Source organism: Ursus maritimus, unplaced genomic scaffold, assembly GCF_017311325.1.
Source record: "Ursus maritimus isolate PB19 unplaced genomic scaffold, ASM1731132v1 scaffold_7, whole genome shotgun sequence".
Taxonomy (NCBI): Eukaryota; Metazoa; Chordata; class Mammalia; order Carnivora; family Ursidae; genus Ursus; species Ursus maritimus.
The window spans coordinates 82,856,370-82,883,368 of record NW_024426885.1 but is presented as its reverse complement, the minus strand read 5'-3'; the positions used below and the strand labels follow the sequence as shown (position 1 = coordinate 82,883,368).

Sequence of the window (26,999 nt, the reverse complement as noted above, 5' to 3'; positions counted from 1 at the left end):
GACTCTTAATTGTAGGAAACAAACTGAGGGTTGCTGAGGGGAAAGGGGTGGGGGAAAGGGGTAACTGTGTGATGGGCATTAAGGAGGGCACGTGATGTAATGAGCACTGGGTGTTGTATAAGACTGATGAGTCACTGAACTCTGCTTCTGAAACTAATAATACACTATGTTAATGGAATTTAAATTTTAAAAAATCTCAATTTTGTATATGTAGATGTGTCTATATATTTGTATATGTCTCAGATGTAAAGTCAAAGTATATTGTTCTTGTTCCAGCATTTAGGGTTTACTACCAGCTTACCTTGCATTTTAAACTGGAAAGTCACATAACTGTGATGTCTGTTTTTTTCTTTTTTCAGCGGCACTAATTAGAGGAAATCGTAAAAACTGTGCTCAGTTTTCTGGCTCCCTTGACTGGTTGATCAGCCGATTGGAAAGACTGGAAGCTTCTTCTGGTATGTTTTCTGGTTATATCCTTGTCCTTATGCATTATTCCTGTTTTCTTCTATTTTACGTTCTTTAAGATATAAAAACAAATTCTGAGCATCAGTGCCATTTAAATGTTTTCCTTTTAATAGTTTAAAAATGTTACTTATTGTTAAAATCATTGGTATTTTATTATTTCTGAAAAGCAATTTTACAGTTCATTTACATTAAAAAAAATGAAGTCCCTAAATGTAGAGTCAGAATTCCCATTCTTTTTCAAATCAGTTACTCCACGTGTATTATATAAACAAAAAAACTGGTTTGAAACTTCTACTTTTAACTTGTGTTCAAAAGATTACTTGGATAATAGCCTAAAATCTGATTTTTTCCAAATCCTACAGCACAATATTTTAAAGTGATTGAATGGATATTAATATTAGTAGTCTTTGTCATAGCAAAATAGTTACAGGCAATGAACCTGATCTCTCTCTCTCTCACAAGTATGTTATTCTTTTTTTTTGTTGTTCTTAAAATCTTTTTTTAAATATTTTTTATTATTATGTTAGTCACCATACAGTACATCCCTGGTTTTTGATGTAAAGTTCGATGATTCATTAGTTGTGTATAACACCCAGTGCACCATGCAATACATGCCCTCCTTACAAGTATGTTATTCTTATTTGGGTGTTGTGGAAACTTAAAATTGATAACCAGGCCTGCCTGAGCTTGTCTAGCAACATAGATTGTATCAGCGACACCCCAAACCAAAATGGATTGCTCCTCCCTCTTTGCACAGCATCTCATTAGTTGCCATTCTATATCACTAATGCCCCTTTATGTTACGTACTTTTCCTCCAATGAGCTCCTTGAGGCTGGGGGCATCATTTCATTCATCTTTGGGTCAGTGCTTCACAGTATTTGTTGAATGGTTGAATAAATGAACGTATGAATGAATGTTTGAATTCACTTAAGAAAATGCTTACCAATAGAGACATAATTTCATGACTTTTGCATAAGAAAGACTCACTCAAGGATAGGTTTTTTGGAATTGAATGAATAGAAGAACGGATGGTTGTAGTCAAAGAGGGAAATTTTAAGTCACAGAGTGAAATTTTAGTGTTTAAGATATAGGAGGAGGGGAAATTTGAGTCACACACTGAGTTTTAAGGCATTGCTGGATTGTTGGGTTGCAGATATAAGGAAGGAGATTGTTGAACTAAAAAAAGGCAGAAGAATTATAAGATGAGGGTTTTCAGGGTATCGCAACATGAACGGGATGAGTGTGGACCAATACAGAATATCTGGAATAAGGAGAAAAGTGAATAAATGCTAGGAGGAAGGGGTCAAGTTAGTGGCAACAAAATGATGGCAAGATTGCAAAAATGGATACATTATTGGGTCAAAGTATCCAGAACTGTTGGCAATCTCTAGTAGATACAAAAAAGTATGCTGATCCCCTTTTCTGGGCACAGGGAATCTCCAGACAGGAGGGCCGAGCTACCTTCAGGACAGTGTTAATGTTAGATGAATCAGAGGCTTCACTTAACACACACACACACACACACACACACACACACACACACACAGAGTGCTCACAGCAGAAGAGAGAGAGGGAAGGAAAGAACAGAGTGGAGCACCCTTTAAACTCAGCCAAGTAGAATCCAGTGTCTAGAGTCTTCAGTTTAGTTGGTTATAGGCACAGTTCCACTGGATACAAATTGCTCTTTGCTATGATCTTTGTCCAATGCAGCTGTTGATCACGGGCACTTCTATGTCAGGTAGACGTCCCGTGCGCTCAGAAAGCACAGGGAACGTCAGGAGTAGGAAGGACCTTTGGAGAACACTGAACCTGACATGGCACTTTAGAGGAAAGGAAATCGAGGCACAGTGCATTCAAATGACTGATTGGAGAATTAATTGTTGTAACAAAGATGAAACCCCAACTCATAATCTTACCTCAGGCTTGAAGTATGTTCGCTGTACTGTATAGCCTCCTACTTTGTACGTATCTGAAATGTTTTTCACTAAGCAGATTTTCTCTACTGCAGTTACGTTCATGCTTTCAATGAACTGCTTTTCTTTCCTAAAGGAAGTAGAATACTGCGGAGTTTTTAGAGACAGTAACAATAATGATATGCATAAGACATATACACACATGCATAACTTTATTTCAGTCGTACATTATTGTTTCCTGAGTGCTCACATATGCAACATCTTTCTCTCTCTCTGAGACTCCTGAACATGCTCTCCTCAGCTCGTCCACTTCCAGCTGCATTGCTGGTCTCCGTGTCTGTGTATGAGCCACAGAGCAGAGCGAGGGGCCCTATGAGCTTTAGATTTCCTTCAGTTAAAAGGCTTTTGCACAGCAAAGAAAACAGTTGACAAAGCCAGAAGACAACCTACAGAACGGGAGAAGATATTTGCAAATGTCTAATCAGATAAAGGGCTAATATCCAAAATATATAAAGAACTAATCAAACTCAACACCCAAAGAACAAATAATCCAGTCAAGAAATGGGCAGAAGACACGAACAGACACACTTCTCCAAAGAAGACATCGTAATGGCCATCAGGCACATGAAAAAAATGCTCTCAATACCACTTGTCATCAGGGAAATACAAATCAAAACCACAATGAGATACCACCTTACACCAGTCAGAATGGCTAAAATTCACAAGACAGGGAACAACAAATGTTGGTCAGGATGTGGAGAAAGGGGAACCCTCTTACACTGTTGGTGGGAATGCAAGCTAGTACAGCCACTTTGGAAAATAGTGTGGAGGGTCCTCAAAAAGTTAAAAAAAAAAAAAAGAGCTACCCTATGACCCAGTAATTGCACTACTAGGGATTTACCCCAAAGATACAGATGTAGTGATGCAAACGGACACCTGCACCCTTAATGTTTACAGCCAAACCCAATGCCCACAACAGCCAGACTATGGAAGCAGCTCAAATGTCCATCGACAGATGAATGGATAAAGAAGATGTGGTGTATGTGTGTGTGTGTGTGTGTGTAAAATGGAATATTACTCAGCCATCCAAAGGAATGAAATTTTGCCATTTGCAACGACGTGGATGGAACTAGAGGGTATCATGCTAAGTGAAATTATAGAAAGAAAATTATCATATGATTTCACTCATATATGGAATTTAAGAAACAAAACAGAGGATCATAGGGGAAGGGAGGGAAAAATAAAACAAGACGTAATCAGAGAGGGAGACAAACCATAAGAGACTCTTAACTCTAGGGAATAAACTGAGGGTTGCTGGAGGGGACGTGGGAGGTGGGGGGATAGGGTTACTGGGTGATGGGCATTAAGGAGGACACATGATGTAATGAGCACTGGGTGTTATATAAGACTGATGAATCATTGACCTCTACCTCTGAAACCAATAATACATATGTATTTATTAATTGAATTTAAATTTTAAAAAAAGATTTCCTTCAGAAAAGGTCAATGGACAAAAATCAGAATAAATTGGTGCATACTTAGTGATCTGATGAAGACCTTCAAAGGGTCAGCAGAAGAGTGTGATAATGAAGAAGCTTAGGTTCATTTGGTGCCCGCAGTCGACCTTAGGAAAGGTTTAAAGGTTTATTTGGGAAGTGAGTCCACATGAGACATGGTGGAGACAGAGTGCAAGGGGGTGTGTTGATGAGCAAGTTACCCCCCTGGGTCACTGGAGCTTTTCTCTTGGGGAATTCTGGGAAAATCTGTAGGACATGTGCCTTTCAGTTCTTCCACCTGGGGTGGGGGAGGGAGACATTTAGGGTGTTTACCGCCCACTTTTCTCTGTCACTGAATGGTGCTGCTCCCAGAGAGCATGAGTTCTGTGGCTTTTCCAGCTGCCACTGTGCTCAGAGCAAATCTTGAAGAAGAGAACTGCCGAAGCCGGCCGCTGACAGTTCATTGAACACAGAGGATGGGAATTTGAGCAGGGCCCTGACGGTATCTGGTACCCAGCCAACTACTGTTTATCTTATTATATAATCGTGGGGGTTCAGAAGGAGGAGTGAGCATTTTTTTTATGCATGTTCTGATTCATTGAAAATTGACTAGTATCGCAAGTGCACGAGGCATAGTATCTGATCAGTCTGTAAAAACAGCCACTATGAATTTCTTGGGAAGAAAAAGGATCAATTAGACCTTTCCCCATGCTTCCTGTGTGACTGTGTCTCTAGGCCAAATTTAATTGAAAAGACAGGATGTGTATGAGCAAGTCCAGGGGATTGAACTGATATGTTTCCCAAGGCTGGGTCTCCACACTGAGGATGCTCTCACACTTGAAATGCTCTTTGGGCATCTCAAGGGACAGCTGACGAAGCACAGTCCACAGGTCAGGAGGCTGCACACCTTCTCTGGGTCTTACTTTTGTGCGGTCTGTTCTGCAGATAGTTTTGCAGTGGTGAGAGTGGCTTTCCTGGGGATTCCTGCCAACCTCTCCCTACTCCTAGTCAGTGCCATGAAGGAAGTTCCCTCTGGGTTCAAGCAGAAAAAGGAATTTTGGGGGGATCGAACTGCCTGAGCGTGTGCTCACACACCATACAGCATGTGGTACCTGGAAATACGATAGTTTAAAGCTTCCAGAGATGTCACAAGTAATTCTAGCAGAGCATAAGCTCCTCATTTTTCAAAAGGGAAAAATGTTACTTGTGAATAATCTGACCCAGAATGTTGTGTGTCAGGAGCCTCTTCCTTAATACATACGTAGGTAAAGGGGCGCTTGGGTGGCTCAGTTGGTTGAGTGTCTGCCTTCGGCTCAGGTCATGGTCCCAGGGTCCTGGGATCAAGCCCCACATAGGGCTCCTTGCTCTGTGGGGAGCCTGCTTCTCTCTCTCTCTCTCTCTCCCTGCCACTCCCCCTGGTTGTGCTCTCTCTCACTGTCTCTGTCAAATACATAAATAAAATCTTTAATTAAAAAAAAAACTATAAAAAATATGTACTTAGGTCTGAACAATTGAGTTAGAAAAAGCAGGAGCCCACAGAATATTGTATGAGACCCACCGTTGGTGATGCAGAAATCCTAGCTAACCTTTCGGAATGGTATCCGCAGTTTAAACAACACATAATGAGGCCACAGAAAGGGACAATTTTCCAGGAGGTAACTTTGAAGAAGGCAACTTCAGCCCTTGGTTGATTCAAATCTTTTTCTTTTAAGATTTTATTTATTTATTAGAGAGCACGTGAGGGGGAGGGGCAGAGGGGGAGGGAGAAGCAGGCTCCCCATGGAGCATGGAGGCACTGGGCTCAATCCCGGAACCCTGGGATCATGACCTGAGCTGAAGGCAGACGGTTAACCGAGTGAGCCACCCAGGTGCCCCGATTCAAATCGTTCGATTGTGCGGAAAGTCAGCTCTGGTTATAGCGAGGAGACTGTGCACCTGACCCTTATGAGAAACATAAAATGAGAATCATGATGATGTTGCAGATTTTGTAAAGAAAACCTTTTGTGATAGCTGTTGGGGTCAATACCTGTTTGACCCTACCATCCACCATGATGTAATCACCCATCTGCCTGTGTTGCTTCATTTAAAACACATTATAATGACTGGTGTTTTTAATAATGACCTGGGTCATCATGATAGTAAATTACATTTGATGCTGATGGATCACTTATGACAGGGAAACATAGTGTACATTTTTCAAGGATATTCGCTCAATGTTTGAAATAATGTATTAGCAATTAAAGGTTACTAATTTAATAGCCAGCTAAGTCCCTTGTCAAAAATGACTCATTTTTGAACGATGCTGGAAGAGTCCTCATACAGCTGTACTCCTTCCTTTCTCAGCGAAGCATTAAGTTATAGCTGCAAAGAAAAAGAGAACAGAGAATGGGGAATCTAGATTCAGAGGGCTTTTTAAAAAATATATTTTACCAGCAATGTGAAACGTGAAAAAAAAAAAAGTCCCTCCAGGTAAGTCCAAGTGAAACAGAACGTTCTTTTCTGAATGAAAAAAGTGATCAGTGTTGCCTTGTTATCTGGAGTCTCTGTGCTTTTCAGAATGCTCTTCTAAAAGCCTGTGTGTGGTAGATAGATGGCAAATTGTGTTTTTAGAAATGGTTCTTCTTTTTTTTGATAATAATTTTTTATTATGTTATGTTAGTCACCATACATTACATTCCTAGTTTTTGATGTAATGTTCCATGATCCATTACTTGTGTGTAACACCCAGTTATCCATGCAATACGTACCCTCCTTTTATACCCAACACCGGCCTATCCCAGTCCCCCACCCCCCACCCCTGTGAAACCCTCAGTTTGTTTCCCAGAGTTCACAGTCTCTCATGGTTCATTCCCCCTTCTGTTTACCCCCCTTCATTCTTCCCTTCCTTTTCCTACGGATCTTCCTGCTATTTCTTATGTTCCATAAATGAGTGAAACCATATGATAATTGTCTTTCTCTGCTTGACTTATTTCACTTAACATAATCTCCTCCAGTCCCATCCATGTTGCTGCAAATGTTGGGTAATCGTTCTTTCTGATGGTTGAGTAATATTCCATTGGAGGGATCCCCTTTCTCCACATCCTCTCCAACATTTGTTGTTTCTTGCCTTGTCTATTTTTGCCATTCTAACTGGCGTAAGGTGGTATCTCAGTGTGGTTTTGATTTGAATTTCCTTGATGGCTAATGATTTTGAACATTTTTTCATGTGTCTGTTAGCCATTTGTATGTCTTCATTGGAAAAGTGTCTGTTCATATCTTCTGCCCATTTTTTGATTTGTTTATTTGTTTCTCGTGTATTGAGTTTGAGAAGTTCTTTGTAGATCTTGGATACCAGTCCTTTATCTGTAGTGTCATTTGCAAATATCTTCTCCCATTCCGTGGGCTGCCTCTTAGTTTTTCTGACTGTTTCCTTGGCTGTGCAGAAACTTTTAATCTTGATGAAGTCCCATAAATTCATTTTATCTTTTGTTTCTCTTGCCTTTGGGGATGTGTCATGAAAAAGGTTGCTTTGGCCGATGTCGTAGAGGTTGCTGCCTATGTTCTCCTCTAGGATTTTGATGGATTCCTGTCTCACATCGAGGTCTTTCATCCATTTGGAGTTTATCTTTGTGTATGGTGTGAGAGAGTGGTCAAGTTTCATTCTTTTGCATGTAGCTGTCCAATTTTCCCAGCACCATTTATTGAAGAGACTGTCTTTTTCCCACCGGATGTTTTTTCCTGCTTTATCAAAGATTAGTTGCCCAAAGAGCCGAGGGTCCATTTCTGGGTTCTCTATTCTGTTCCATTGGTCTATGTGTCTGTTTTTGTGCCAGTACCATGCTGTCTTTGTGATCACAGCTTTGTAGTACAGCTCGAAATCCGGCATTGTGATGCCCCCAGCTTTGTTTTTCCTTTTCAACAATTCCTTGACGATTCAGGGCCTTTTCTGGTTCCACACAAATTTAAGGGGTATTTCTTCCAGTTCTTTGAAAAATGTCATTGATATTTTGATCAGGATGGCTTTGAAAGTACAGATTGATCTGGGTAGCATAGACATTTTAACTATGTTAATTCTTCAGATCCATGAGCATGGAATATTTTTCCATCTTTTTGTGTCTTCTTCAATGTCTTTCAAGAGTGATTTGTAGTTTCTAGAATATAGATCCTTTACGTCTCTGGTTAAGTTAATTCCAAGGTAACGTATGGTTTTTGGTGCTATTGTAAATGGGATGGATTCCCTAATTTCTCTTTCTTCAGTCTCATTGTTTGTGTATAGAAATGCAACTGATTTCTGAGCATTGATTTTGTATCCCGCCACACTCCTGAATTGCTCTATAAGTTCTAGTATTTTGGGGGTGGAGTCTTTTGTGTTTTCCATATAGAGTGTCATGTCATTGCGAAGAGAGACAGTTTGACTTCTTCTTTACCAATTTGGATACCTTTTATCCATTTTTGTTTTCTGATTGCTGTTGCTAGGACTTGTAGTACTATATTGAATAATGGCAAGAGTGGGCATCCTTGTCGTGTTCCTGATCTTAAGGGAAAGGCTTTAAGCTTTTCCCCATTGAGAATGATATTCGCTGTAGGCTTTTCATAGATGGTTTTTATGAAATTGATGAATGTACCCTCTATCCCTACACTCTGAAGGGTTTTAATCAGGAAAGGATGCTGTATTTTGTCAAATGCTTTTTCTGCATCAGTTGAGAGGATAATATGTTTCTTGACTCTTTTCTTGTTGATACGATCTATCACACTGATCGATTTGCGAATGTTGAACCACCCTTGCATCCCAGGGATGAATCCCACTTGGTCATGATGGACAATCCTTTTAATGTACTGTTGGATCCTCTTAGCTAGGATCTTGTTGAGAATTTTGGCGTACATATTCATCAGGGATATCAGTCTGTAATTCTCCTTTTTGATGGGGTCTTTGCCTGGTTTTGGGATCAAGGTAATACTGGCCTCATAGAATGAGTTTGGTAGTTTTCCTTCTGTTTCTATTTTTTGAAACAGCTTCAGGAGAATAGGTATTATTTCTTCTTTGAATGTTTGGTAGAATTCCCTGGGGAATCCGTCAGGCCCTGGACTCTTGTTTTTAGGGAGGTTTTTGATCACTGCTTCAATCTCTTCATAATTAATCGGTCTTTTAAAATAATCAGTTTCTTCCTGTTTCAGTCTTGGTAGTTTATAGGAAGTCATCCACTTCTTCCAGGTTGTTTAATTTATTGGCAAAAGCTGTTGATAAAAGTTTCTAATGATCCTTCCTATTTCATTGGTGTTGGTTGTTACCTCTCCCTTTTCATTCATAATTTTATTAATTTAGGTCCTTTCTCTTTTCTTTTGAATAAGTCTGGCAAGTGGCTTATCGATCTTATTTATTCTTTCAAAGAATCAGCTTCTAGTTTTGTTGATCTGCTCTACTGTGCTCCTGGTTTCTAATTCATTGCTCTCTGCTCTAATCTTGATCAACTGCTTTCTCGTGCATGGGTTAGGCCTGTTCTTCTGTTCCAGCTCCAGCTTCTTGAGGTGAGCATATAAAAACTGCATTTTAGGTTTTTCTATTCTTTTGAGTTAGGCTTGGATGGCTATGTATTATCCCCTTTGGACCGCCTTTGCAGTGTCCCATAGGTTTTGAACCATTGTGTTTCATTCTCGTTGGTCTCCATAAATTGTTTAAATTGATTTTTTTTTAAGATTTTATTTATTTGACAGAGATAGAGACAGCCAGTGAGAGAGGGAACACAGGGAGAGTGGGAGAGGAAGAAGCAGGCTCATAGCAGAGGAGCCTGATGTGGGGCTCGATCCCATCACGCTGGGATCACGCCCTGAGCCGAAGGCAGACGCCCAACCGCTGTGCCACCCAGGCGCCCCTAAATTGATTTTTAATTGCTAGGTTTACCCAATCATTCTTGAGCAGGATGTTTCTTAGTTTCGAAGTGTTCGAGTTTCTTCCAAATTTTCCTTGTGATTGAGTTCCAGTTTCAAAGCATTGTGGTCTGAGAATATGCAGGGAATAATTTCAGTCTTTTGGTATCGGTTGAGACCTGTTTTGTGACCCAGTATATGGTCTGTTCTGGAGAAAGTTCCATGTGCATTTGAAAAGAATGAGTATTCTGTTGTTCTGGTGTGTAGTGTTCTATATAAATCTATGAGGTCCATCTGGCCTCATATGTCATTCAAAGCTCTTGTTTCTTTGTTGATTTTCTGCTTAGATGATCTGTCTATTGCTGAGAGCGGACTTTTGAGGTCCCCTACTATTAACATATTATTATCTAAGTGTGTCTTTATTCTGGTTAAGAGTTGGCTTATGTATCTTGCTGCTCTCCTATTGGGGGCATAGATAGTTATAATTGTCATATCCACTTGTTGGATACATCCTTTAAGAATAATATAGTGTCCTTCTGTATCTCTAACTACAGTCTTTAGTTTAAAATCTAATCTGTCTGATATAAGAATTGCTCCCCAGCTTTCTTTTGAGGTCCATTGGCATGAAATATGGTTTTCCATCCCTTTACTTTCAGTCTGGATGTATCTTTAGGTTCAGGATGAGTCTCTTGTAGACGGCAAATGGATGGGTCATACCTTATTATCCTATCTGCAACCCTGTGGCATTTTATGGGAGCAATTAGGCCATTCACATTGAGAATGATTATTGAGAGATATGATTTGGATGATGTCATGCTGCCCGTGAAGTCTTTGTTTCTATAGATTGTAAATTTCTGTTCTGTATCACTCTTGGGGCCTTTTTATTTTTATAGAACCCCCCCTTAATATCTCCTGTATGGCTGGTTTGGTGGTTATGAATTCAGTCAGTTTCTGCTGATCCTGGAAAGTCCTTATCTCTCCATCAATTCTGAATGACAGCCTTGCTGGATAAAGCATCCGTGGCTGCATGTTCTTCTCAGATAGAGCTTTGAAAATACCCTGCCAAACCCTTCCTATCTTGCCAGGTTTGTGTAGACAGGTCTGACGTTACTCTGATATTTTTACCTCTGTAGTAAGGAATCTCTTCACCCTGGCCACTTTAAATACTGTATCCTTGGATCTAATATTTGCGAATTACAGTATGATATGATGTGGTGTAGGTCTGTTCTCATTGACCTTGGGAAGGGTCCTTTCTGCCTCTTGGACACGAATGCTTGTTTCCTTTGTCAGATTAGGGACGTTCTCAGCTACAATTTGTTCAAATACCTCTTCTAGAACTCTCTCTTTCTCCACCCCCTCAAGGATGTTGATGATTCTGACATTGGAACGTTTCATTGAGTCTGTAATCTCCTGTAGTGTACATTCTTGAGATTGGATTTTTTTGAGCCAAGTTTCTGTTTTAACTTTCTCTTCTACCATCCCATCCTCAATTCACTAATTCGTCGTTCTTCTGCCTCATTTACCCTGGCCATCAGAGCGTTTAGTTTAGACTGCAATTGATTTGTAGTATTTTTAATTTCTGCCAGGTTTGCTCTCATTTCTGCCCTTAGAAATTCTATATTCTCGTTAGTATTTTCGTTAATATTTTTTTCAAGCCTACACATCATCTTGACCATTGTTACTCTGAACCCCATTTCTGATAATTTGGTTACATCCATATCCATCAGTTCTGTGGCAGAGGCCACAGACTCATTATCTTTTCTTTGCTGGGGGGGATTTCTCCTTCTCGTCATTCTGATGAGGAGAGGTTGCGGGGTTGCCCAGAGCCCAAATTAATGACCAGGACCCAGGCAGTGTGCACTTGTTTTATAGGGACCTTAGGGATGTGGGCTTCTTGGTTTTTCAGACTGCTTTCTGGGCGAGGGCCCTGCTGCACTAATACTCAGGCAGCCCTGTTGGATAGAGTCGTCCTGTCCCCTGCGAGGGGGGATGGGGATGGGCACAATGTGAGTCGGTATTTCCAGGCTTTTGTCCTCTGGCGTCTTTCCCTGGCAGTTTTCTGTGCCTCTTCTGAGAGTCAGAGCAGCAGTGGCTGAATCCCAGCCTCTGTTTCAGAACAGAGGGATCGCGGACCGTTCTCCACTGATGTTCTGGCCACTTTAACTCTGTTTCTGTTGGTGCTGCTAAAAACCCTGCAGGGTCCGGGGTTGTGCGCCCCACAGCTGGCATCCCAGCCCTCACTTCCAGCGCCCTCATGTCTCTGTCCTTTGTGCTTCTAACACTGCCAGCCACCAGCCACCCCTGCGCACTCCTGAGCTCTCTGTTTCAGTGTGGTTGCACGCACTCTGGAGCGCCCATTTTCAGCCTGAACGTGTGCCCGCTCCCAAGCTCCCAGTCTCAGTCTGGTTCCAGTGAGTGCTCCGGAACTCCGGATTTCAGTCTGGTCGTGTGCGTTCCCGGGCTCAAGGTCTCAGTCTTCTCTCTCCCGGGTGTTGGTCCACTGAGTCTGCCTGCTCCCCAGTGCAGGTGGCTACCGCTTCCTGGCGCCCGAACGCGGCGGCTCCCTCCCCTTCCGTTTATCTTCCGATATCTGTGCACAGCTTCACGGCTCCCCGCTTCGTACCTCAATACTCAGTGCTGGAGATGTTCATTTGTAGAGATCCAGATGTACCTTCCTGTGTCGCAGGCTGATTCCGTGGGTGTTCAGGACGTTCTGGTACCTATCCAGCTCGACTCAGGGGACTGGCTGAAGAAGGGGTCCCCTACTTCTCCACCATCTTTTCTCCCTCCTAGAAATGGTTCTTCTGAGATGAAAAAAATCTTCAACTGTCTCACATTTGAGAAGAAAACTATCCTGTTCTGAGATGCGGTTGGTTGGTTTTATAATCATTTCCCACAGTTATTTGTTAACCGTAGGACTCACCTCTGGCTGAGGGTGTGAGTTTGAAGGAGCCCGGAAGTGACGGGGTGAAGGGCGTCCCAGGGTTTAATAGACAGGTGGAGTCTGGTGGCCTTGTTCCCGGGTGGTGAGGATTTGCAAGGCCTTGGTTCCTTTCATGTGTTTTGATATGAAAGAGGAAGTTGATGATATTCACAACAAGTGTTTAATTCTTGCATCTGTCTGTCATCTTTGTTTTATGTTCTTGTTCTGCTTGACATTTCTGCCTTAGTGGTCAGTGAACTTGTGTGTTCCTGGGGGCGCCTATTTCTCAGATAGGTCTGATGGCAGGAGGGCCAACGCCAGGCTCAGTCTTTGTCAACCAGTCTGTTTAAGCAGCGAGGAGAAAGCGAGCCCCAGGGTGAGAGTTGGCAGGTGCCCTCGTGCTGCTCACTCCATTTTTGCCAACATGGCCAGGATGCTGGTCAGGGCTTTCTATCTCAGAGGCATAACTGAACAGAGATGGTTTTAATTAACTAGGCTTTAATTAGCCAGCCTCCTGAGGATTTGGATGAGGAAAGGATAAAAGATTGAAAGCCCAAGATCATTTGGCCCCTTTTTAGTCACTTCCTGGCCTGAGGTGGGGTCTAGTGCTCTCCTGACATTACTCCATACTGGCCCCAATGGCCACCAAAGGGCACATGATTGTCCTAAGGCAATGGGGAGAGGAGTTTACACGTGAAGCCTGCCCCCACCTGTCCTGTGGACATGCTCTGCATCCAGGCTGCAGCCACCCACCTCTAACCTCCTACCAATTCAGGAGAGCCTTTGTCCCTGGGGGTATTCTTGGACAGTTCCTGGAATCCAGGTTTCCATCCTGCTTCCTTTCATTCCCCAGGGTCGGTTTGGAGGTTGGAGCATTGGACCCTTTTGCTGACTTTATTTCTCCCCACACACAGCCAGTTAGGGAGGTGTCCTACAAACGCCTGGTTAGCTGGAAGAAGAGAAGAGGAAGCTTTGTCTCCCAGAAACTATGTTATCTTGGAAGCGCTTGCTTGACGAAAGCTTATTAAAAACAAAATCACAGACAGTGATTGCTGCCATCGACTCAGACGGTTTCTTGTCCTCTTGGGTTCTGTGGACAGAGCGGAGGCTTGAGCTCTAATGAGCGGCTATGGATGGATGGCTGTTTAATGCCAGTGTCTGGTCTGACTGGTTTTAGCTCATACCGTGCTGGGTATTAAATACTTTCAGCATCGTCTTTGGTGAAATAATTGTGCTGTGTCACTCGCTTTCAGTCATGCTTAAAGTTAAGTGTCTGTGACCTCCCTTGGGTGCATTATCCTGGCTTAAGGACTTTGTCTTGAACTGAGTTCATTAAAATTTCTTTGCAATGTGTATCACTTATCCCAGTTTTCTCAAGCCAACTTGCTTCTTGATTGAATTGAGCCTTTTAAGTACCGAGGCTTTTAAAGTGGGTTCTATTTACTTGGACCCAGTAGTCAAAAGAAGGAAGTCGATCACTACCCAAGGCAGATGTACACTCTTCACGTGCCTTCCGTCAGGGTTGATGTAATACAGGAAATGTAATCTTGATGGACATTAGCTTGGCTGCCTGGGTGCCCACTGGATGTGGCCACACTGGAGAAAGGTGGGTAGTGTTAGATCTCAGGGTATAGACGAGGCAGTAGGAAATGATGTCTCAGTTGAGGACAGTGGGCCCTTCTCCTGTTCCTGGTCTCCCAATTGGGTTTCCTACCATTTCATCATCAAAAACAGGGTGGAGCTCTGCCAAGACTGCCTCATCAGAAATGGCAGCTCGGTTTTTAATCATCTCTTGTTTCTGCCTACTTTTACACTGTGTTAGGAGAAGCAGAGCTTAAGATTAATTACCAGTCTGGATTCTGAGTTGGACTGGTTAAGTTCCAGTTCCAGCATCATCCTTGATAGCTGCATGATCTTAACCCTTTTGTATCTCATATTATACATATATTTGTAAAATGGGGATTGTAATAATACCTGTCTCAGAAGGATTGTTAGTCAACACTATGGATGTGTTCATTATGTTAAATGAACCAAAATATTACAATAAGTGTTTCACACCTTTTTCATTTGTCATTAGCAGTTGTTTTAACTACAAGATCACTTTTATTTTCTTAAGAGAGCAGTGTATAAATAAACTAGACAGGTGTTCTATCTTCTACAATAAAGATAGTGAAGACCACTGAGCGCTCAGGTGAAAAGTGTGCCTTCAGCACAGGGTGGGGGTGGGGTGGGGGACAATTAGATATTGGGTGCCAGATCTGTGCATGAATGTGGAGGTGCAGACTTGTACTCTATGCACAGTACAAAGACCATTAGCCAAAAACTTATAAAACAAACAAACAAACAAACTTGGGGGTGCCTGGGTGGCTTCCAGGTTAAGCATTTGACCGGCTCAGGTCATGATTTCAGGGTCTTGGGATCAAGCCCCACGTCAGGCTCCCTGCTCAGCAGGGAGTCTGCTTCTCCATCTCCCTCTGCCCCTCTGCCAGTTCGTGCTCTCTCTCTCTCAAATAAATAAATATTTAAAAAAAATAATAAAATTAGGTCAGTTTTTAAAAACATTTTAATTGTACTTTGCTCTGTACATAATGTTTCATCTCAGGACCACATACCCTTCTGCATGTAATACGCTCTCTAAAATTTGTGAGTTTCGGAACACCTGGATGGTTCAGCAGAGCACGCAACTCTTGATCTTGGGGTTATGGGTTTGAGCCCCACATTGGGTGTAAAGATTACTTAAAAAAAATCTTTAAAAAATTTTGTGTTTTGTTAAATGATGTGTTGTACAACGTTTCCCCTTTCCTTATTCCACACTTGCCAAGTATTCAGAAATAGTTATTTTATGCACTTTCATTTTTTTTCTTTTGTGCTTATTGGAAATGAGGCCCCTGGGCTGTCTTCATACTGCAGGAGAACTCCCCTGCCTGATTTTATTGTCGACACAGTTGACACACATCACTGTGTAAGTTTAAAGTGTACAGCGAAATGGTTTGGCTTGCATAGATTGTGAAATTATTACTCTAACAGGTTTAGTTTGCATCCATCATCTCATATACATACATTTTTTTAAAGAAAGTAAAAGAAAAAACAGGAACACCTGGGTGGCTCAGTCCGTTAAGCATCTGACTCTTGGTTTCACTCAGGTTGTGATCTCAGAGTCGGGGGATTGAGCCCTGCATTGGGGTCTGCACTCAGCATGGAGTCTGCTTCTCCCTCTCCTACTGCTTCTCCCCCTGCTTGTATGTGCGCACATGCTCTCTCTCTCTGTCTCTCAAATAAATAAGTAAAATCTTAAAAAAAAAGGTAAAAGAAAAAACAAAAAAGAACTTTCCTTGTGATGAAAACTCTTAGGGTTTATCCTCTTACCAACTTTCCTGTGTATCATAGAGCAGTCTTAGTGACCCTCATCATCTTGGACGTTACAGCCCTAGTACTTAGTGATTTTTTCCTCTGCCACGACTCCCTGCCTCTGGAGACCACACATCTGATCTCTTTTTCTCTAAGGGTTTTGGAGTTTTTTGTTGTTTTTGCTTTTGGGTTTTTTTTTTGTTTTGTTTTTTTGTTTTGGTTTTTTTTTTTGCGTTTTTGGTTCATATCTTGTCTATCTCAGCTATTTTTAGTAAATAATGCTGCTATGAACATGGAGATGTAGGTATCTTTTACAAGTTAGTGTTTTTGTTTTCTAAGGGTTTATTTATTAGAGAGAGAGTGGGGGGGGGCAGAGGGAGAGGGAGAGGGAGAGAATCTCAAGTAGGCTCCATGCTGAATGCCGAGCCTGATGTGGGGCTCAATCCCATGACCCTGAGATCACAACCTGAGGTGAAATCAAGAGCTGGCCGCTGAACCGACTGAGCCACCCAGGTGCCCCAGTGTTTTTGTTTTCTTTGGATATATTCCTGGAACTGGAATTGCTGGATCATATGGTAGTTCCGTTTTTAATTTGGGGGGATCCTCTATATTGTTTTCCACTGTGACTGCACCAGTTTTCATTCCCACCAGCAGGGCTCCAGGGTTCTCTTTTCTTCAATCCACACCATCATCTGTTTCCTCGTCTTTTTGATGATGGCCATTCTGATGGGTGTGCAATGATGTCTCATTGTGGTTTTGATTTACTTCTCCCTGATGACTAGTAATGTTGACCATCTTTTCATTTATCTTTTGGCCATTCGTATAGCTTCTATGGTAAAATGTCTACTTGGGTCTTTTGCCTATTTTAATTGGATTATTTTTTTTCTGATGAGTTCTTTATATATTTTGGATATTAGCCCTTTATCAGATATTTGGTTTGCACTTTCCCCACCATTCTGTAGGTTGTCTTTTTACTTTATTGATGGTTTCTTTTGTTGTGCAGAAGCTTTTTAGTTTGATGTGGTCCACTTAATTTTTTTTAAGATTTTATTTATTCACAAGAAGGAGAGACAAAGACAGAGAGAGAGAGAGAGAGAGAATGTGCACACAAGCAGCAGGGAGGGGAGGAGGAAGAGGGAGAAGCAGGCTCCCCAGTGAGCAAGGAGCCTGATGCGGGGCTTAATCTGAGGACCCAGGGATCATGACCTGAGCTGAAGGCAGACACTTCACCGATTGAGCCACCCAGGTGCCCCTGATGTGGTCCCACTTATTTTTTTATTTTGTTGCTTGTGCTTTAGGTGTCCTATCTGAAAGATCATTGCCAATTCCTATATCAAGGAGGTTTTTTTCTAGAAATTTCATGTTATCAGGGCTATATATTTATATTTGTATCTTCTAATACATTTTGAGTTAATTTTTGTGAGTGGTGTAGGATAGGTTCTGGTTTCATTCTTTTACGTGTAAATGTCCAGTTTTCCCAGAGCCGTTTATTGAAGAAGCTGCTTTTTACAAGAGAATGTTTAAAGTTGACCCAAAGCTCAGTCAGACGTGGTGATCATTTGACATTCCTGCTCAAAATAATAGTTCTCAATAAATATTTGCTGCTTTGGGGTAAGTATCTTTTTGAAGAGCTGATTAATCTGCATTTCTCTTGCCCTGGAAGATGCATCTTAAAAGTACTCAGATGTATGTATCTTTGAAAATTTTATTTAAAGGCCTCTATAGCAATTGCATCAGCCAGCATTTTTACAGGCTCTCATATTTCACAGAGAGGCACGTTTTTGTTTTTCGAACATGTAAAGGGCACATTGTGTGGCCAAGGAAATCTTAGGTGAATTTAGGGTACTGTGCTGAGATGCCATATGTATTACTTCACTGTGTCCCACAGGACTCTATACGGTAGGTTCCATCATCATTTCTATTTTACAAGTGAAGAATCTGAAGCCAAGAGGGGTATCCTTTTCAAGGTCAAATGAAAGTAACGGAGTGAGGACTAAATTTGTGTGGTCTGTAAAGTCCACAAAAGCAGGGATAATATCAATTTCTACTGCTCATTTTACTTACATCCAGAACCTAAACTCATTGAATGGTCCCTTTTATGGATTAAGTGATAATTGAACACGTAAATGGGGGAAAAACTACCAAGAGTAAATAACAACATAAGAACATCTTCAAGTATTTGTGATTTCTTGTCTGGCACTTAGACCTCTGTGGGTTTTGAGACGTGCAATCTATACAAATAAATATTTGTGTGGCATAACATTTCTAACATTATTATTTAGCTGTTGCATCATGAACTGCCTTTAATTGACATTTTATTTTTTTAATTGTCCTTAACTCCTCTAATTTGTCTTTTATAAAATATTGCTTCCTAAATTGAAAGCAGCAAACCATCAGAAGCCTAATTAAGGCTGAATAGTACACTATAATTACATTCATGATCTTCTAGCTTTCTATATATGAGTAAAAATGTGATATATACCTTTATATTCACCAACTTCCACTTTTATTAATGTTCCTAATTTTGTCAAATTTTGTTACATTTTAATCATACCTCTGTCACGTTTTCTCTCCTTTCTCAGCTTTTTGTTAGCTCAGGATTTAATGAGCTTATTTTCTTCTTGTGCCTCAAAACCATTCTAAAAAAAATGGAAGGATACATAATTATGTGTTTCCCTAATTTGGCTTGAGACCCCCACCTCTTGAAATTGTAATTCCTAAGCCTCTGTATATCTTAATATTGATATCAACTTAGTCCATTTTTCTCTTTCTGTTTGGGTGAGATATGGAAACTCAGTGTTTATTTTACAAGTAGGGACGACTTGGGTGCAATCCATGGTTTATCACTCACTGGCAGTTCTATTCAAATTAGTGGAATAGGACAGAAGAGGTGTGTCTCTGCAGAGCCTTCTCGGATGCACAGGCCCAGGAACAAATTAACGCCTTTGTACATAACTCAGATTCTTTCTCCCTTGCCCCCACCTTTGGAGTGTAGCCAAAAAGACCTCCCAAACTCCTCAGACCCTTTGTCGACATGGAGCTAGCTGGACTTCTCTTCTGCTTTCTCTGACTGCTGGCCACTTCCTTTGCATGTTTGTTCATTTTAATACCAAGAGAGGGGGTTCTTGTCAAAGGACTTTATGCCTTTTCAGCATTTATTAGCCAATAGGTCTACTTGTTGTAACCTTTCATGGTATTTTTGGCCCAACAGTCCTGCCGTCTCCAGAAGGTAGTTTCCTGCCGTTCTGTCTGTTGCCCTACATGTGCGTCTCTGTCTTTCCCTCAATGTCTACTATTCTGGTGTAATTTCTCCTAGATTTACTAATTTAACTATTTTGATAATCTAACTTTGGTTTCATTTCTCCATAGTGATCAATAAATATTTTCCCTGGGTTTCCCTTCCGATCAGTGTGGTTCCTTCAGCATTTCTCTACCTTTTCCTGATGGAACGTTTTTAATCTCTGTATAAAAAGAAGCCTAGTTGTCAGATTTCTCAGTCGATCCTTTTTCATTCCATTTCATTTGTCATTTCTATTATTTTGTTACAACCATAAGATAAGAGCAGATGCTTACATTGCACTGTTCGAATCCAGGCCTTTTCCTAAAAGCTTTACACGTGTTAATTCCTCACAACAGCTTCCCCCCGGGGTTTGTACCATTATTAGAATTCGGTTTTAGAAATGGGGACACTGGAGCTCAGAGAAGTTAAGTAACTTGCCTAAAATCCGCCAGGACTCAAATGGGGCACATTGGTTTGAGTCCTTGGTTATAACTACTACGTAAGGCAACAGGGTAATAGCAACACCTTTTGCTATTATAGTTTCTCATGAAGCCTAGTACATATCCAGGATGTCAGCCCCCCTCCTGAGAGGATGACGGTCCATGACATAGACAGCTTTGGCCTGGTGTTTCATGTTCTGTGTTGTCATGTTATTTCTCAGTGCCTTTCCCCCAGTCTTTTTACTTAAGTCATTTTGTTTACGTGAATTATCCATGACAAAAAGTACAACTTTCCTTCTTTCCATTTGCCTTCAGTGAGCCCTGGGCATGTGACTAATAAGGTCTGACTGAAAGGTTAAGAAGGATTTTAACCCCTAGATAAGGAAAAAGTAGAAATGCAACCTGTGATTTGAGTGATTTGGAATTCACAGTCTCTCTAATTGTGATTGTTGCTGACTCTGCAAGTGGGCATTGCAGCTCTTTCTGTTATCTGTGCGGCGTCCCCAGCCTTTCTGTCACTGGGGGACAGTCTAATACATACCGATTAGCACCCAGGTTGAAGCCTTCTGTTTGCTTGCCCATTAGACAGGAGACTTCCATGTTAAAATTGTCAGCTACGGCCATGTGCTCCATTAGGAGTGGAGTCCTTTCCCAAAGCTGAATAATACCCGTGTGTCCCTCTTGCAGTGAGAACTGCGTTCCATCTAAACCCACATATACCTTGGTATTCTGAGATTTTTTAAATTTTGTTTTATTTTTGCTAAACACTTGTAATTGCAGGTGAAAAAGCAATTTCTGTTGGCATTGTCTTCCGAGTCAACTGGTTTTCCTTGTTTTCCTGAGATGATAAGGGGAGCTGTATCTCCACACTGGCCACCTGTGCCTGGTTCTATTCACTTCACTCAAATGTGCAAGACTCACCACTGAGCTTGTGCCTACTGGGTATTGGGCAAAATCGCCAGGCTAGATTCTTTCTGTCATATAAAGTCAGACCAAATATGGCATTTCTGTTCTATGGCTTGCGTTCTGTTTTTCCATGTAGACCCTCAGCCTTGGACAGCTCTGGGCACGCCCCACCATAGCACTTGGGTCCTTCCAATACCATTAGGTTATTTCCAGACATTTTGTTACACTCTCAGAGATTTTTCTTTGTCATGAGTCCTATAAATAATTCAGAAAGTTACAACCATAAAAGTTTTAAGGCAAAGAGCTAAATATTTCATGTGTCTTACGTATAAAGGGCTTATACCATTAGTTTTGAATTTTGTGCATGACCCCCACAGACATAGACTAACGCCTACAAAAGTTCCTGTCATTCAGTGAGGAAATACTGGAACTAAGAAATATAAATTCTCCATCGGTGTTTTATCATATGTCTTCTCTACCTTATAAAAAAAATTTAATATTAAAATCTCTAGATAGAAAATATGCCAAAGTAGCTATTGTGTATACTCTTCATAATAATGAATCTTGCTGTGATTGAATAAGCAAATCACAGGTTTATGTAGTTTAAACTGAAAGTGTGTACTAATAGTCCATTTATATTCATTCACTTACTCAGTTGGCGAACATGAAATGGGCCTGCCTGGGCCCCAGTGTGCTGGGTGATAAGGAGACAGTATTCAACACGTCTCTACTCTCAAGGACTCCTTCTCCAGTGGAAGATTGAAATGAGCATAAATGATTTTAACGCAATGTGATCAATACTACCAAGAAAGAATAATTCATTCTAGGGTGTTGGTAAAAACCCATCAAATGAGGTGACTTTCTGCCTTTACAAGATGATTCAGATTTTGCAACCTCCAAAGAGGGAAGTGTATTTCAGTCTGAGAATAATATGTGCAAAACATGGAGGGTGGGACAGAGCTGACAAGCTCCCACTGGGCCCTGGCAGGCCTTGGTTGCTGACGGTCCCACTGCCTAGAACGGTTCCTGGTAGATGGTTAATAAATATAGCAGTGTATTGTAAATGCATTAGTACCTAAGCATTTTTATAATATGCAGTTTGAAGTAAAGTATATACTGACTGTGCTTTGTCAGAGGAGTTGGTGGGAGTTGAGGCGGTAAAGTAGGGTTGGGTCACCCAGCGAAGCAGCTGATGTACCCTGCTCTGGGGAATGCACTTTTGCCTTGGATGGGCCAGGAAGCCATGGGAGCTTTTTAAGCAAGGAGTGACATCAATTAAAAGTGTGCTTTAGTTGGGGCACCTGCATGGGGCCGTGGGTTGAGCCGCTGGCTCTTGTCATGATCTCAGGATGCTGGGCTCCATGCTCAGTGCAAAGTCTGCTTCAGGATTCTCTCCCTCTCTCCCTCTGCCCCTCCCCCAGCTCACTTGTACTCTCTGTCTCTCCCTAAAATAAATAAAGAAATCTTTAAAAAATAAATAAAATGGAAATAGACCTTACTTCCTATTTTGTTGTGGTCCTTTCTAAAAATATTTCTTACTGTAAAAGTAATGCATACTCATTTCCTAGAATTCATCAAATATTGGAAGAGAGGTATACTAATCCAGCAATGACCAGCACCCACGTTCTGGCATACTAACTCCTGGTGCTTTTTGAAAGGCACATTTTATACACATAATGTATTTTACATAGTTGCAGTCCTAATGTATATCCAGTCGTGTGTCTACTTATGAAAGTTTACATTATACATTATGTGTTCTGCATGTTCTTAAAATTTTTGCTAAAATAATTTCTGTAAATTTATCAGAATTTATAAAATCAGATTATATGTTCAAATTACAAAATCTTGTTTTGTCTTGCTAGTTTTTCTGTGTGTGTATGTGTTTTTGACAGTTTATGTTCATAATTCATTCTGGTAATACTTTTATGGTCTACCAAGCTTTAAATGTATCCCTTGAGAATCTGGCAATAGTGTTACGGACTATTCCCATTTCTGGGTCTTATTCAGTCTGTTTAGAATCTAATTGCCAAATCATCGTTAGTTAAATGTTGCCATTGTAATATTTATTAAGCCCTGTTCCTCTGACTCTTTTTTCACCAAAGTGTTTGAGACATATATTGGCATAATTTACATATACATATAATATAGTCAGTCTAGCTAGTCTTTATTTGTTTGAGAATGAGTCTTGGTATTTCTAATTTGTTTACTTTTAGGAATTTCTAACCACACACAACAAATAAGTTTATTTGCTGTTTATTCCAACACTTGAAAATAAAAATAGTTTTCTCTAACCTTTTACTGTCAGACTTAGAGGCAGTCAATGCTTTTCAACTAAATGTTTATTTGTTGGATCTGATGTAACAGTGTTACATCCCAAAGTCTGGAAGCCTTCGATGTAAGCAGAATATGGGAAAAATCAGATTTCTTTTTTTTTTTAAGATTTTATTTATTTGACAGAGAGAGAGACAGCCAGCGAGAGAGGGAACACAAGCAGGGGACTGGGAGAGGAAGAAGCAGGCTCCCAGCAGAGCAGGGAGCCCGATGCAGGGCTTAACCCCAGGACACTGGGATCATGCCCTGAGCCGAAGGCAGACGCTTAACGACTGAGCCACCCAGGCGCCCCATATTTTCATATTTTATATTGCCAGTCTTGCGTTTTTGATCTCTGCTGTTCATTTTTCCAATCCAGTCTTAAATCTTTTCAGATATATTCAAGTTTTTGAATGCTATTGGTTTTCATGTATATTTATTTACAAAGAGAATTTATCTTTCTTGTGGTCTTCTACTTTTTGGTCTTTAGTCTTAATGGTTCTATTAACTCTGTAAGTAGAGATTGGCAAACTTTTTTCTGTAAAAGGCCAGGTGGTAAGTATTTTATGCTCTGTAGACCATAGGGCTCTGTTGTTGCAGCTGCCCAGTTCTGCCTGCTTAATGCAAAAGCAACCATAGATGACATGTAAACAAATGAGCATGGATGATACACAGTATAATTTTCATTTGCAAATACAAGCAGCTGTATTTGTGCTCTGCAGTAACAGGTAACAGGGAGAAAACAGATATCAGGATAAAATATGAGTAATCTATTAAAAATGCTTTTCTTTTTCTATTATTTAGTTTATTTTAGCTAAGAATGAATGAGTTTATTTTATTACCCCATTTTTAATAGCAGAAGCATTCAGCTTAAGTACCCTTATATAAACATCTTTATCCATTAGCTTGTATTATTTTCTGTCTTGGATTTTTTTTTTTGATGTATACATTTTATAATAACCTCTGCGAATCAAATGAGATACCATATGTGATGGCACTTTGCAAGCTGTGTGCTCTTCAAATTAAGGCATTAATTTCATTGCTGTTACTATGTTTTTATTTATATAGGTAGCTTATTGGTATTGTTTTTTTATAATAATTTTTATTATGTTAGTCACCATACAGTATATCCTTAGTTTTTTATGTAAAGTTCCATGATTGATTATTTGCGTATAACACCCAGTGCAACATGCAGTACGTGCCCTCCTTAATACCCATCACCAGTCTATCCCAATCCCCCACTCCCTTCCCCTCTGAAGCCCTCAGTTTGTTTCTCAGAGTCCATAGTCTCTATGCTTCATTCCCCCTTCTGATTACCCCCCCTTCATTCTTCCCTTCCCCTACCGATCTTCCTAGTTCTTATGTTCCATAGATGAGTGAAACCATATGATAATTGTCTTTCTCTGCTTGACTTATTTCACTTAGCATTATCTCCTCCAGTCCTCTATCTTGGATTTTTAACTGGCATGGATTGTTGGAACACAGCAGTTGATTTCAAAAAATTATCTCATCTTTTTGGGTATTTTTTTTAACTGAATGTACATTCATATCATACTTCACCAAGTTAAGTCATCAGTAAAGAAATTAGCATTAATAGCCCCTGTCCTATAATGGTTTGGGATTTGGATCAAATATAGATTGTGGCAGCTGTAGTCTACCATTACTTCTGTATTCTGCCATTTGTAAACCTGAGCACTTTTCCAAGAGGTCCACTGGAGATGTATAAACCTTTCTGCGGATTTCCTTCCCACCCTTCATGATAGCTCTCAGAGATCACATTTTCTGAATGTTATAGCTAAGTGCTACAAGTGGTCTGCACTCTCATTAGTGACAAAGCAGGCTTGCTCGGAAACAGTGAATACATATGTACACATTCAACTTTCCCAGTTCACACTAAAAATTCTGATAATGAAAATTATTTTCTATTCTCTCTCTTAAGCTTTAAGATAAGAAAGGGTATATTCCATTTTATTTTCTCTGGTGGCTAATACTTTAAAATACCCCATTCTTGGGGAGCCTGGGTGGCTCAGTTGGTGAAGCATCTGCCTTTGGCTCAGGTCATGGTCTCAGGGTCCTGAGATGGAGTTCCACATCGGGCTCCTTGCTCAGCGAGAAGTCTGCTTCCCCCTCTGCCTGTGTTCCTCCCCCTGCTTGTGCTCTCTCTGTCTCGCTGTCTTTCTCAAATAAGTAAATAAAATCTTGGGGGAAAAATACCCCCATTCTAAATCAGGTTTTGTAATTGTATATCTCTATGTATTTTTATATTATTCTCTATACTTCTCTTGTTCTGTAAACTAAGAAACATTCTTACATTTACCTCCAGGAGAATGTAATGATCTTTGTGGGTTAGGATGCACTGTTTAGGGCTGTACTTTCAAGCTGAGAAACTTCGTAAGCTGTTCCTAACCTATTACCTGTCTTGTCCCCTACTTGCTCTATACTCCAGGCACCCCAGGTGTGCATTCTATTCAAGACTTCATTCAACCTCATACTGCCCTAACTTTCCTGTCTGGAAAATGGTCATGACTGTGTCCCTCTGAGGCTCGAGTCATACCCTCCCAGGCAGGGATACCCGCTTACTCTGCTCACACTGCCTTTTCCTCACTAAACTAGGACTGCATCATCTTCAGTTATCCGTCCCGTCACAAACATCACTTGTCCCCTATCACAGTGCCCTGTGACAAACACATCTAGCCCATGATAATTACATGTTGACCTGCAGGAACACCTAGAGAAAAGGAAAGACACTGATCATTATAGACTCTTTAACCATACTTTTTTTCTTTATCTTTAGGTATTCTTGAAGTTTTACACTGTGTGTTAGTAGAAAGTCCAGAAGCTCTAAATATTATTAAGGAAGGACACATTAAATCCATAATCTCACTTTTAGACAAGCATGGGAGAAACCACAAGGTAAGGGGATGAATGTATTGCCATGGATGAATTCTGGAATAATTTTGAATATATTTTTTAAATAAGATAACTTTTAAAAGGTGTGTCAAATGTGTCATGAGTGTTTTCATTTCTTAGTTACAATCAGGTAATACTGATGTAGCACCATTGAGACACTGAGCAGTTCTCAGTGTGTATCTAAGAGAAACGTGGACGATCCGTGACCTTGTGGCTGTCATGTTCCAATGGCTGGGTCAGAGGGAACGTGTTTGCATTCCCGAGAAGGGCTGGGATGCTCAGATATGAGTAAGGGAATTAGTCGGCTGACAGTGCTTTCTCTCGTCAGGTCCTGGACGTCTTGTGCTCCCTGTGTGTCTGCCATGGAGTGGCAGTCCGTTCTAACCAGCATCTCATCTGTGACAATCTGCTGCCAGGAAGAGATCTACTGTTGCAGACGCGTCTTGTGAACCATGTCAGCAGGTAGACTCGGATACATACTGGCACCAAATGGGCGGCCTAACCAGGAACTCACGTTTTAGCTCTGTAGTTAAGGCGTCCTGTGGTCTGTTTGTTTTACTAGGTTATTTTACATATTATCTCAGGGAATAGCGCAGTTTTCCTATCAGTGGAATGGGATAATAACAATAGGTGAACCAAGAAGAATGTGCATTTATCACAAGGCTGTAGACTTTCATATTCACATTCGTGTGAGGCTGGCTAATCCCTGACATCTTCAGGAGCAGCCTGACAGTTCTACAGGGATGCCTTTACATATAATTATGTCTTGTGCTTTCTTAGAATCTAAGTAAAAACGCTACCCTTCAATGCCAACTTTGAAGTGGCTACTATGTGTAACAGAAAAGTTGCATCGGAATGTCTAAGATATAATAAATTCCATAAAAAAACAATAAAAGGACATTTTTGGTTAGATGTCCCTTCCAAGATATCAGACATTCCTTGAGTACTGTGTGCCGGCCACTATTCTCTATGCTTTATATGTATCCTACACTGTGTTTGTACCGGGTTCAACTAGTCCAATTAGGATTAAAATGTTGGACTGGAAATGGAGCTCAAGTCTAATGCCAGAGACTGAGCCCTTGAATACCAAGCCGTGTTGCCTTCCTTATACCAAATAGTATAATAAAAATAATAATACCACTTACAATTAAGAAAATATTTTG

General features: G+C 40.7%; 1 protein-coding gene across 1 annotated transcript in view; it reads left to right on the top strand.

The window, feature by feature from the left end:
- RYR2 (ryanodine receptor 2) overlaps positions 1-26,999 on the top strand; it is a 528,108-nt gene that overhangs the window by 195,971 nt on the left and 305,138 nt on the right. Inside the window, exons 17-19 of the mRNA XM_008689669.1 lie at positions 360-455; positions 25,721-25,839; positions 26,165-26,298. Of these exons, the coding sequence (XP_008687891.1) occupies positions 360-455; positions 25,721-25,839; positions 26,165-26,298 (349 nt within the window). The remainder of the gene's footprint in view (positions 1-359; positions 456-25,720; positions 25,840-26,164; positions 26,299-26,999) is intronic.